General features: G+C 44.0%; 1 protein-coding gene across 1 annotated transcript in view; it reads right to left on the reverse strand.

Moving 5' to 3' along the window:
* Positions 1-14,231, reverse strand: part of LOC311238235 (integrin beta-3-like) — a 97,942-nt gene that overhangs the window by 69,419 nt on the left and 14,292 nt on the right. Inside the window, exons 3-6 of the mRNA XM_084326258.1 lie at positions 13,939-14,143; positions 3,033-3,285; positions 206-368; positions 1-107 (exon numbers count right to left, since the gene is read on the reverse strand). The exon at positions 1-107 is cut by the window's left edge and continues 55 nt beyond it. Of these exons, the coding sequence (XP_084182384.1) occupies positions 1-107; positions 206-368; positions 3,033-3,285; positions 13,939-14,143 (728 nt within the window). The remainder of the gene's footprint in view (positions 108-205; positions 369-3,032; positions 3,286-13,938; positions 14,144-14,231) is intronic.

Genomic DNA, 14,231 nt, shown 5'->3' on the forward strand with positions numbered 1-14,231 from the left:
TTGGGCTGAACGATACCTGCCAGCCGCCCGTCCAGTGCCACGTGGGTCTTGGCATCTGAGGTGAAGATCAGGAGATGAGAAGCACCGGGGCGCCAGCCTATCCTGTCCTATATAACATAACACAACATAACATAAAATAACATAACATATCATTAATAATAATAATAATGAGTAGAATGTAGCAGAAGCTGCAGCCTCTCCCCACCTTGCAGACGGCTGCCTGGATGATGGCGTCGAAGCCTCCCTCTGGAGCGTCTCTGTTCCTGGACACCATTTGTTTCTTGACCTCCTCTGTGAAGCGCTCCACCTCCTCCGTCAGGGACAGGACGTGCTTGTAGCCGAACTGAGGCAGACAGGTGGTGTTGATGCTGTCAATGGAAACAGACAGAGTTGATTCCTTGACTCCAACAGCCTCAGGAGTCTGAGTCCTGTGTTGGTGGATTCACTTCAAAACAATAATAAGGCTTGTGAAAAGTACTACAAGTGCTTTCCTAATGGTTAAGTCGACAGTGTCTCAGTTACCAGCAGGGGTGTAAAAAGTACCCCCGAAATTATACTTAAGTGAAAGTATGGGTACCGTCTCAAAATCGTACTCAAGTAAAAGTCAGAGTATCTGGCTAAAAACACACTTGAGTAAAAGTAGTTTCTACTTTTAAATGTACTTAATAAAAAGTAAAAGTTTAAACTTTTTTTCTGACTGTCTATTCTTCTGATAGCAGGTGTTTAATCAAAGATCCCCGCTTTCTAGTCTTGCACAAGGACCAATCAGCATGGGTATGGGCGGGTTAATGTTCCATTGATGGGGATTTGATTGGCTGTTTTTAATGTTACCGTTAGTTCGGCCAGAGAAACAAATATACTAATTAAAATGGTTGGACCTGCGAGATTTGTACTTTGTAGGTCTGCATTTTAAATGTAAGGAGTAAAAAGTATGTTTTTTTTCTCTGAAATGTAATTGAGTAAAAGTACAAGTATACACACCAAATAATACTAGAGTAAAGTACAAATCCCCAAAAACAGTACTTAAGTATTGTACAATTAATCGAGTACTTTACACCCCTGGTTACCAGAATGGCCAAAAGCAGCCAATTGGAACGCCAGAGTCAACTCCACTCCCGAGATGTTAGGCTCTCAGAATGCACTGTGGCTGGTGACGTCAAGTGACCTGAGATAAGCTCACTAATGCTAAACTAGTTCTGGTTAGAGATTCTTCCTTTCTTGAAACTGCTTCGAAATTCTAAATCCCATGAGAGAGGAATCCATATTAGAAGATGAGACGCCCTATTTGGGCAGAAGCATCTACATCAACACATGTGAGACGATGCTATTGGTCAATAGCGTCTTCATCAACACATGTGAGACGATGCTATTGGTCAATCGCTTCTACATCAACACATGTGAGACGTAGCACATTAACACATGAGAGAGAGAGAGAGAGAGAGAGAGAGAGAGAGAGAGAGAGAGAGAGAGAGAGAGAGAGAGAGAGAGAGAGAGAGAGAGAGAGAGAGAGAGAGAGAGAGAGAGAATGAGAATGAGAATGATCTTGGATCCTAACAGACCAGGGCCTCAGGTCTCAGGGTGGGTCCACTGGCAGCTTGCCTCAGATTACCTGCTCCTGACTCACAGCTGACTCTGCACTAACCAGCAACTGGAAGCTTTTAATGAGCCATGTGCTGTCACACAACACAGTTTAAAGGGTATGACATCACCCACATACTCAGTGAAGTCACTTCCTACATGCAAGGTGTAAACAGCCCACGACACTGAGAGCTGTATTGTGATCAGTGACTCGAACGCACACACACAGAGAAAGGGAGAATGGCTTATAGCTGACTTAATGATTTTTTTTATATTTCAGCTAATGAAGTTAAATGTTTATTATCATCAACTATCCAGTTAGTTTTTATATGTGTGTAACATTTTGCTACTTAAAATCATTGAACGTAGAGAAGGAGAGAGAGAGAGACTGGCTCAGCACCCCCCCCCCCCCTCCCCCCCATGTGAGCAGGGTTAGGTTAGCTTAGCTTAGTTAGCGCTAGCAGCTAATGTTAGTTTAGGTTTTTACATACAGGAATGGTGAAAGCAGGGACTTATTTCGGGTCGTAAAATGTGACCAAATAGGCGCACTCTGGAGCCCTGCTGTAACGCAGTGGCGTCGTTTGAGTAAAAGTCAAGGTATGGCGAGGAGGGGGGGGGTGGGGGTGGGGGGGGTTTTTGGTGGATTTCTTTTGTCAAATCAGTTGTGCAATAGTCACTTTTGGTGAGTTGTTTCTATACAATTCAGTTATATGACATTTAGGTATGACACAGGACTACACAAGCATTTTTAGTATAGAAATGTGTCAACAGACTAAAGCAGGGAACCACAATATTTTGCATACGAATTATGCAGAATGTAATATCATAACTATCTATTACTTTTCTTGCAATTTAGCCAATTTTCCTTAGGTACGGTTTTGAGGTGTGTTCAACAGAATGTAGTATCAAAAACACATTCACAAAAAGTATGGGTTACTGAATGCTGAACTGCACTGTTATAATCACTAAGCCATTGTAAGACCTTACCTGTGTCCCTGTATCACTTGTCTCTGCTGCCCTTTGATTAAAAAACGTCCCTATGTCCATTTTCCTTTTTTTGGGGCATATTTCAGTTAGTCACAGTAAAAGTCACCTAGTAAAAGTGAGATCATTGACAATATCAAAACATGCTAGGGCTGTACCGAATAGTTCGAAGCTTCGTTCATAATGTTGACATTCTAATTCTAAATCAACATAAAAAATTGTAATACATTTTTTTTTAGTTTTTTTTGCCAAGGTGCCATACCTTGCCATACCAGAACGACGCCCCTGCTGTAACGTCTCACACACGGGTGTTTCACATGCTGTTGTTGCTGCCAGATGGTTTGTTTTCACATCTCGCATGACGATATTTCGATGAACCGATATTTTTACGTTGCATCGATCCTATTGGATCATTGATAATTAGATGGATGTATCGTCCCGCACCTACAGTACTGTCGCAGCACTGGTACCTGTAGCAGGGGTTCCTGACGGCCTCCTCTGGGGAGATGTACATGTACGGGGAGATCGGCTTGTCCACGAACGCCCCGAAGCCCATGCGCAGGTTGCTGGTGGTGCGCTTCATGGCCTCGGCCAGGCCACGGCCCAGTGTCCGCAGGCGGAACAGGTCATCGTTCATGGAGTAGGAGAGGTCCATGAGGTAGTACAGGTCCACAGGGTAGTCCTCCACCTGCCGCACCTTCACCCTGAAGCGCTTGGAGTCGTCTGGGAGGAGAAGACAAAACAAAAAAGGAGATTTTTCCCCTGACATTTGCACCTTAATGTTTAACAAATAGTGTTAGCTAGTAACTTGGTGACACTACATAGTGTGTTTTGCTTACATGGAAGCAATCCTTTTTAAGAACAGGTGACATTTTGTTGTTGTAACAAATGTCTTCCTTTGCAAAGAAATATCTTGAAATATTAACAAATACATTGTTTTGGGCGGCCGGGTAGCGCAGCGGACTAAGCGTCTGTCTACCACCACAGAGACAGTGGGATCTAATCCAGCTGTGGTGCCTCCGGCTTGGCCGACCGTCCATACTAACACAATTGGTAGGGATGCCCCGATCGATCGGCCAGCGATCGGTATCGGCCGATATTCAGTATAAATATGAGATCGGTGAATTCCGATAATGCTTTAATTTCGCCGATCGTGAAAACCGATCGATGACACGGAAAACATGATCCAATTCTCTGCGGAGTTCTCACTCGCTCACAGCCACACTCTGCTGCTGCACGTCTTGCCCCTCCTCCTCCTCCTTCTCCCCCTCCCAGACCCATCTCATGTCAACAAACCCTTCGGCAAGAGTCGAGTGCATGAGCACCGCAGAGCTCCTCTTTCAACATAACCAGCATTAAACAAAATGGCCCAGTCATCTATTCACTTTTGTTTAATACATGAGGCATGGGGGCGGTTAGGTGGCCGAGCGGAGATTGCGTTCGTCACCAGCCCCGGAGCTGTGAGCTCGATTCGCCTGTTCGAGTCCAGCTCACAGCTCCGGGGTTGTCACCAGCTTGGCTGGCCGTCTGCACTGATACAATTGGCTGTATCAGAGGGTGGGAGAAGCTGGCGGGGTGGGTCCGGGTCGTTGTAAACAGCGACTCCTACAGTTCGGTCGGGGCGCCTGCTAAGCGCGGATTGGACGTGAGGGGGATAGTGTGGTCCTCCCACACGCTACGCCCTCTCAATGAGAATCCGCGCTGCCAGGTGAAAAGAAGCGGTGATTGGCTGGACGTGTGTCGGAGGAAGCACGTGGTAGCCTCCACTCTCCCAGATGATCTGACTGTGGGGGGTAAGTGCGCAGCGATCAGGAAGGGACTGGGAATTGGCATACGACTAACATTGGGATGGGAGAAAATCGGAGGAAAATGGAGGGGGAAAAAGACCAAAAAAAAAAAAAAAAAAAATACATGAGGCATGGACATCTTGAGATGATGTGAGGCTTCCGGTGATGACGTCAGTGTGAGAGAGACGCTTCTGCTGTTCTCCCCAAACCCCACCGAGAAAATGTTAGTTTAAACACTACTTATAGTCAACAAAGTTTTAATCCATGGTAGAGTTGAAGTGGAGTCTAACGGAGCACCTCGAAGACCTGGACTTTGCGGATGACATCGCACTACTCTCACACAACCATCAACAGATGCAAGACAAAACCCAGCTGCTAGAAACAACTGCAGCTGGACTTGGGCTCAAAATAAATGGACAAAAAACTCAAGTAATCAGAGTCAATAATAAAAGCACAAACCCCATAACCATCGGGGGCCAGACACTGGAAGAGGTTGACAAATTCACATACTTGGGTAGTGTTATAGCTGTTGATGGCGGGACTGAGGAAGACGTAAGGGCAAGAATAGGAAAAGCAAGAGCAACATTCAACATGTTAAACAAGATATGGAAAACCCGAAACATCAAACTCAACACCAAGCTCAAAATCTTCAACTCCAATGTCAAATCCATTCTGCTATATGGCTCTGAAACCTGGAAAACCACCACTAACATCAACAATAAACTGCAGACCTTCATCAACCATTGTCTGAGACGTATCCTCAGGATCTTCTGGCCAAACACAATCACCAACATCAAGCTGTGGGAATGCACCAAGCAAGAATCAGTGGAGGTCCAGCTGACCAGGAGAAAATGGAGCTGGATTGGGCACACACTTCGAAGACACAAAACCGCAATAACCAAACAGGCATTAACCCGGAACCCACAAGGCAAGCGAGGCAGAGGAAGACCCAAAAACACCTGGAGAAGAGACACTGAGCAGGAACTCAAGACAAGGGGACTGACATGGAAACAGCTGGAGAGGATGGCGCAAGACAGACGGGGGTGGAAACTTTTCATCAATGGCCTATGTTCCGAAAGGAATAAAAAGGCCTAAGTAGTAAGTAAGTAAGAGTTGAAGTAACCCTAATAATGTCAACCAACGAGGAAAAGAAGAAGAAAGGACAAGGACGTGCCGCAATTGAAACTCGCTCAGCGACAAACAAACAGGACGACGCCGACGTTGAACTTGAACCTGGCGCTGCGGGTGGTCGCGGCGAGGAAAGTCAATGGGAAAACATCGCTGCCCGTGTGGTTCGCGATGTGACTGAAAAGATAAGTGCCCTGATGGACCTAAAGCTTACTGCCCTGACTGCAACACTGGAGGGCTTTAATAGCCGACTGTCAGACAATACCAAACGCATTACAGAGGCGGAATCCCGCATCTCAGCGGCCGAGGACAACTCATCAACAATAGAAAACAGACTGAAAAAGCTGGAAAAAACAGTGACGACTCTGCAACAGCGGGCGGAAGATGCCGACAATCAAAGCCGACGTAAAAGCGTTTGTATTATGGGTTTGAAAGAGGGGACAGAGGGCACACAACCTGTTAAATTCTTCGAGACCTGGCTTCCAACTCTGCTTAATATCGATACAGAAAAAGGCAGTGTGAAGATTGACAGGTGTCGCTGGGCTGCAGGAGACATCCAGCCTGATAAAACCAGACCTGTGGTCATAAAATTTCAAACTATGCGAGATGCACAACGAATTATGACAGCAGCACGGGCGAAAGGCGTACTGAACTACGAGGGCAATAAACTTCTGATCAGACATCTCCTATCAGACCAGGATGGAAAGACGTAAATACAACACCGTGTGTGATCAGCTCATCAAAAAAGGGATACGATTTAAAATGCGCTTCCCTTCGAGACTACTATTACACACAACGGCGAGGACCACTCTTTCAAGATCCCACAAGAAGCGGAAGACTTTCTGAAAGGCATGGATTAAAGGTACTGCCCACCCAACACATGGATCGGACTGATGGAATGCGCTCATGCAGAACGGACTGAGGTCTCTCTCTCTCTCTCTCTCTCTCTCTCTCTCTCTCTCTCTCTCTCTCTCGTTCTGTTGCTTCTTTTCTTCTTTTTTTTCCTCCCCATTTTTTTGAATTTTTTTTTACTGGCTCACTTTACATTATACTGGTATAGGTTATTATGTATTAAAAGACTAGTTTTTATGATTGAAATGTCCAGCTTTGATTTTAGACACACAAATATTGGGGCTCCCCCCAACCCCCACAATGAGTTGGAATGGAGTAGTCCGGATAAAACTATGGCAAGCATATCTATAACCTATGGAGTGCTACAGTTTTTATAATCACCGTAATCTCCCGGGCTCTCCCCGCCTTTCTTCTTTTTTTTTTCTTTAATTTGTATCACTTTATCTGATATGGGCTATACAGTTTCATGATATGCTTTAGTCACGTGATTTATGGTTTAAATATTCTTAACTCCTTCAGATATCAAACAATGGATTCAAAATCATGATTATAGATCAGTGGTACAACTATCTTATTATTATTATTATTATTATTATTATTATTATTATTATTATTATTATTATTATTATTATTATTATTATTATTATTATTATTATTATTATTATTATTATTATTATTATTATTATTATTATTATTATTATTATTATTATTATTATTATTATTATTATTATTATTATTTATTACACAGTATTCATGCAATTCAGACAAACAAACAGACCAATGTAACTCCAATTTGAATATATACACAAAAAAATATGATTAATTCCCATAGTTTATTATTATTATTATTATTATTATTATTATTATTATTATTATTATTATTATTATTATTATTATTATTATTATTATTATTATTATTATATATCCGCCCCCGCCCCCCTCTTCTCCTGATTGCAATTTTTCCTTTAACTCCATAAGGGCCACAATATGTGGACACAAATAATGGTAATAATAAATAAGAGGGATTAAACAGAAGAAAATGGTCATACTATTTTTGGTCAAATTATCAGATGCGAGTAGCCTATATTATCTTTAAATATCTGATTGAAATTACACCTACAGACAAGGAGTGAAGCACCAGTACTGTTGGGTTCTGTAACTATTTACTATACCAATTGATACGGCGGTGTGGGGATGGGGGGGGTGTGCGGAGAGGGGCCGATCTCTGTAGGGATTTTATCACTCGGTAGCTTGGCCTTTTACTCTCCCGCGGCGGGACTCCTCTCAGCTTCACTGGAACGATGTTAATCATTTTAGCCCATCCATTAGGGATGGGCCGTATGTGTTTTATGTGTAACCCGTCTGTACAAGACGGTAGGGTTATTTTGTTTTATGTACTTCACCCCCTCCCCCCTCCTTTCTCCTCCTCCTTATTCCAGCCATTTAGAGACCTGCCCACATTAGCTTCAAGAGGCTCCCAGTACGCACTCATGCAACACATTATGTATTATATTAGTTTTTGACATGAGTGATCTTAAAATTATAACCCTCAATGTGAAGGGTATAAATAATGTGGTCAAGCATCAAAAAATATTGTCCTATCTGAAAAAGGAAAAATGTCAAATAGCCTTTTTACAGGAAACTCACCTGTCTGACATAGAACATATGAAATTACAGCGTAACTGGGTAGGCCAGGTATATCACTCCTCTTACAATACAAAAAGCCGCGGAGTAGCTATTCTTGTACATAAGAATCTCCCATTTACCCTAGAAAAGGCGGTGTCTGACGATGAAGGGAGATATGTCTTGCTATCAGGTTTCCTTTATGGTGAACATATCCTTCTGGGCTGTGTATACGCTCCTAATGTATTTGAGGCCTCCTTTTTCTCTAAATTACTGTCTGCAATATCCGCATTCTCAATTAACTACACCATCATCGGGGGAGATTTTAACTCCGCTCCCAATGCAAATGTTGACCAGTCAACCCCACGACCTACTCCGTCTCGTAAAAGTGTCAGACTTGGAGAGCTATGTAATGATTTGGAGCTATTTGATGTTTGGAGAGTACTCAACCCAAGAACAAGAGACTTCACTTTTTTCTCTCGACCTCACCAGGTGTACTCTAGAATCGATTTTTTTCTGATGTCTAGAATGATATTGGATAGGACTAAGGAGTGTATAATAGGCACACAGACGCTCTCGGATCACTGTCCAGTTAGCCTGACTCTCCACATGCCCTATAGGGACCCTGCCAGTAGACAATGGCGTTTGAATCCTTCTTTGATGAGCAGCCCCCCGTTTTTGGAATATATTACTAACAAATGGACGTTTTTCTTCTCTGTAAACAAAACCCCCGGGATGAGCCCCTCCACATTATGGGAGGCAGCAAAGGCATATCTCCGGGGCTGTATTATCTCGTACAATTCGGCTCAACGAAAAGAGGCCATCAAAAATCAACTGGAACTTGAAAAATTAATATTAAAATTGGAATCTGAATGTAAACGTTCCTGGGCTAAAAATTTGGCAAAACAACTAGATGCCGCCCGTTCAGCTCTAGACCAACTTCTGACAAAACAAGCTAAGTCCACCATCTACGCTGCAAAGCACCAGTTCCTTTTTTTTTTTATCCACTTTTTCTCCCATTTTTCTATATTTTCTCCCATCCCAATTTCGTATCATCCAATTCAACCCTCCCCTGTCACGAACGCTGTTTCTTGCCTCCCACAAGCCGGCTGCAATGTGGACTAAGTCATACATAGCACAAGTCCCCTCCGGTACTTGAGGTAACAGCAGTCGCATCTTTTCACCTGCGCAGCTCGATCTCTCAGTGTCGAGGAGTAACGCGTGGGAGGCTCACGCTGCCCCCGACACTTCCTGATTCTACTGCGCAAGCGCACCAACCGACTTGTAGGAGTCGCTTGTTCACAACGTTCGATCCCCACCCTTCAGTTTTCCCTCCCCGTAATACGGCCAATGTGTGTTACTGCGGACGACCAGCTAAACTGAAAACAATGTGGAGAGCTGGATTCGAACACGCGAATCCTAGCGTCTCCACACTGGTGGCGAGTGCCTTGCCCACTACACCACATAGCCGCCACAAAGCACCAGTTCTATGAATCGGGAAACAAACCAGGTCGACTTTTGTCTCGACTGGCTAAAGGTAAACAGAATTCTAACACAATAACCTCCCTCAAAGATGACAACGAAGTTAGCCATCACACCTCTATGGATATAAATAGAATTATGAAATCCTTTTATCAAAAGTTATACTCTTCAGAGTGTGGAACCTCTGACTTGCAGAGGAAAAACTTTCTTGATAAAATAACATTTCCATCACTATCTGAAGAACACAGAGAGTCTCTCTGTAAAGATATAACAGAGGAAGAAATACTCATAACGATAAAAACCCTTAAAGGGGGTAAGGCCCCAGGCCCGGACGGTTATGGCCCAGAATTCTATAAAAAAATTAGTAAGGTTATAGTCGGACCTCTGAGAGAGATGTATGCAGACTCATTACAAAGAGGCAGTCTTCCCCAAGCTCTGAACTTGGCTAATATATCTCTCATCCTTAAAAAAGATAAACCAGCCGACGTGTGTGGCTCTTATAGGCCCATTAGCTTGATAGCGGTGGATAGTAAAATACTCTCCAAATTATTAGCAAGGAGGATAGAGGGACTGCTGCCTCTGATAATAAACCCAGACCAGACAGGTTTTGTACAAGGCCGACACTCCATTGCAAACGTGAGGCGGTTACTGAATGTTATACAGTACTCTAATCAGCTGAAACACAAAGCGCTAGCAGTGTCACTAGACGCACAGAAAGCTTTTGATAGAGTAGAATGGCGGTACCTGTTCGACGTCATGGAGAGATATGGACTTGGAGGGGATTTCCTTAAGTGGATTCAAACCATCTACCACTCTCCCGTGGCCTGTGTCCTTACCAATGGTACCTGCTCTGAGCCTTTCCCCTTGGCAAGAGGCACAAGGCAAGGGGACCCCCTAAGCCCATTACTGTTTGCCGTAGCACTCGAACCGCTAGCAGAGGCTATCCGGTGTCATCATGAAATTGAGGGGGTCTCACTCACGACAGGGGGCACCCCCCACAAAATAGCTCTATATGCAGATGACATTATACTGTTTCTGTCCTCCCCGAAGAGGTCAGTGCCTACTGTCCTGTCAATTGTTAAAGACTTCGGCGCTATCTCAGGCTACAAAATTAACCAAAGTAAATCTGAGGCAATGCCACTAGGAACCCTGACCCAATCAGACATCCCAGATAATTTTCCTTTTAAATGGACTACGTCAGGATTCACATATCTTGGCATTAAAGTCTCTCCCAACTTAAAAGATATGGCACGTCTGAATCTGGCCCCAGTCACCACAGCGGTTAAGAGAGATCTGGAACGGTGGCACGACCTCCCACTATCGGTCATGGGACGGGCGAGTCTAATAAAAATTAACATTCTACCCCGCCTTCTATACCCCTTACAAATGCTTCCCATATGGGTATCCAAAAAAGATATTAAAGATCTGGAGAAGGCTTTTTCTAAGTTAATTTGGCATGGAAAGAGACCCAGGCAAAGATTTAAAATCTTGCAGCTACCAACCAGTAAAGCGGGCCTTGCCATGCCAAATATACTCTTCTATAACTGGGCCTGTCACGCTCGTTACATCTGGGAATGGTTACAAGCCTATCTACACAATAAGAACTGTGTGGACTCGTGGGGCTGCTCACCAAACTCACTATGGGCACTGGTAACCGGTAATAAAGATAAGATTCATAGGGAGATACGAGGCAATCCAATTATCTATAACTCTATCAGAGTGTGGCAACAGATTACCATCTACACAGGGAGAGGAGACCTAAGATCATTGCTAATACCAATCTCTAGCAATCTCTGGACCTGGGCGCAGTTCGGCCATCTTTAAGACCTGGCACTCACTAGGGCTTCGTGTATTGGGGGATCTGTTTAGGGATGGTGTGTTGATGTCGTTTCAGCAACTGCAAACACAATTTAACCTCCCAAGAGAACATTTTTTTGGTTTCTTGCAAATACGACATTTTATTAACTCACTACAGCTGCCAACGCCAAACAGCAAAACAGAGAACTTCTTATCCAACTGTAGTAAGGTATCACATTTCATCTCGGCGTTTTACTCACTGCTGTACTCACTGGACTCACAGGAGTTACCATCCCTCCGCAAATGGGAAAGAGATTTTAACAGTGAATATATTGAAGACGACTGGCAGGAGGCCATTGACTCAGTTAAAAAGGTTTATACTTGTAACAGACTAAGAGAAACACAATATAAAATTCTTCACAGATTACACATCACACCTGTGTTACTAAACAAAATGGACCGTTCAATATCTCCATTATGTTCGAAATGTCAAACAGATCTGGGCACCTACTATCACTACTTTTGGGAATGTAAGTGTATATCCAGGTTCTGGGGCCAAGTGGCACGTGAGCTGAGCGACATTTTCAAGGTGAAAATAAAGAAGGATCCAGGAGCTTTTTTACTGGGACTCCCATCAAAGGAAAATAATGTGACACCCTTACAATTCAAACTATTTGATAAACTTCTGCTTTCAGCCCGGAAATGCATTTTGATAAACTGGATTAAGGATAGGCCTCCATCCATACAGATGTGGTACAGAGAGATCTTCGGTGTGCTACCCCATGAAAGACTCTGTGCAATGCATAGAGGCAACGACGCTTCCTTTCAGGATGTGTGGGCCCCACTATTGGACTACTTTCCTGCTACAATTTCTCAGATCCTTCTAAAGGCCCAATGCCCCATTGTATGGACAGACTTTGGATAGAAAAAAATAATATATGTATATATATATGTATGCCTACATGTGAATGGGCTCGAGGCAAGTGCAGTACTGTGCAGTGCCTGTCTGGGTTAGATTTCCTTTTTTTGCTTGTTTTTCTTTTTGATCTGTTTTTGCTGGCATGACGGCATAGATGAACTGGAGGAACCCCCCCCCCCCCCCTCTTCTGTCCCAATGTGTGTTTTGTAATGTAAGTAACTGTATGTGAAAAATCTTTTAAAAAACCAATACAAATATTAAAAACAAAAAAAAAATACATGAGGCATTGTCTGATGTTATCTAGCTACTGATAGCTCCTGATATCAACGTGACAGTTTGGCATTCGTTTTTGCATGTGCTGGGTAGCGTTGGCTAACTAGCTATCGCTCGTGAGCTAACGTTAGCAAGCTACCGAGCTAACGTTACTGTTTAAACAAAACTACACAGTCAACTATTCACTTTAGTTTAATACATGATGCATTGTCTAACTGGCTAGCTACTGATAGCTCCTGATATCAACAAATGCGCATTTCAGTTTAAGAATTATTGGGATGCGCCAGCATGAGACCTCCGTTAGCATAGGTAGCTAACGTTAGCTCACGTTAGATCACTGTTAGATCACAACGAAATGATCCAGTAAACTAAATAGTTCACTTTATTTTAATACATGATGCATTGTCTAACGTCATCTAGCCGGCTAGCAGTAGCTACAGATAGCTCCTGATATCAATGTCTTATAACATAATTGACATTGTTCGTTTTTGCAGCTGAACATTGGCTAATTAGCTATCATGCTTCATAACACGTTTCAGACCCTGTTGAACTATCGCTCTGACTCAATAGTATCCATCTGCAGAACGTCAGCCCCAGCACAGTGGAGCTGTTTGCAGATAGCGAGCATTTTGACTTGTTGCATGGTGGCGATGTCTCGCAGACAATACAACTACAAGTATAATTATATAATATATATATTTTATTAAGAAAAAATAAATATATATATATATATTAATCTTTTTTAATTTTTTTTAAAACCAAAAACGATCGGTATTGGCCGATATGGCTCATAGACGATCAGTGATCGGTATCGGTGGCAAAAAACGTGATCGGGGCATCCCTAACAATTGGCAGTGTTAGCGGGTGGGAAACCCGGCGAGGGTGGGTCCTGGTCGTTGTAAACAGCGACTCCTACAGTTCGGTCGGGGCGCCTGCACAGCAAGGGAAGGATTTAGGAGAGGTAGTGTGACCTTCCACACGTTACACTCTCCCAGTGAGAGTCCGCGCTGCCAGGTGAAAAGAAGCGGTGGGCTGGGTACACATGTGTCGGAGGAAGCATGTCATAGTCTCCGCCCTCCCGGACCGACGGTAGGGGGTAGAGTGCGCAACGACCAGGAAGGGGATTGGGAATTAAAAAAAGAAGAAAAAAAAACATTGTTTTGATAGATTTTTTAGCAAATACCTTGTTGTTGAGTGTGATTTGGACTCTCTCACCTGGTCTGAGTGTGATGTGGACTCTCTCACCTGGTCTGAGTGTGATGTGGACTCTCTCACCTGGTCTGAGTGTGATGTGGACTCTCTCACCTGGTCTGAGTGTGATGTGGACTCTCTCACCTGGTCTGAGTGTGATGTGGACTCTCTCACCTGGTCTGAGTGTGATGTGGACTCTCTCACCTGGTCTGAGTGTGATGTGGACTCTCTCACCTGGTCTGAGTGTGATGTGGACTCTCTCACCTGGTCTCGGTGTGATGTGGACTCTCTCACCTGGTCTGAGTGATGTGTGGATTCTCTCACCTGGTCTGAGTGTAATCTGGAGCTTCTGGGGCTGGATCTGGGTGACCTCTCCCCCGCCGTCTGCTGCCTTGCTGCTGAGGGGCCGGTCCTCCTTCACCTGCAGCTTGCTGACGGGGAACTCCAGAGACGACGGAGCGCATCCTGCGGCCACCAGGTTACGCTTCAGGTCGCAGCGGGACGAGCCGGCCACACTGAGCCCAAAGTCCTGGGACAAGAGAGGGAGGTGTCACTGCAGTTACTGATCCAACTCATCCAATACTGAGTACTGATTCTACTCATCCAATACTGCAGTT

This window comes from Notolepis coatsorum, assembly GCF_963971535.1.
Source record: "Notolepis coatsorum genome assembly, chromosome: 12".
In the NCBI taxonomy this organism is placed as follows: domain Eukaryota; kingdom Metazoa; phylum Chordata; class Actinopteri; order Aulopiformes; family Paralepididae; genus Notolepis; species Notolepis coatsorum.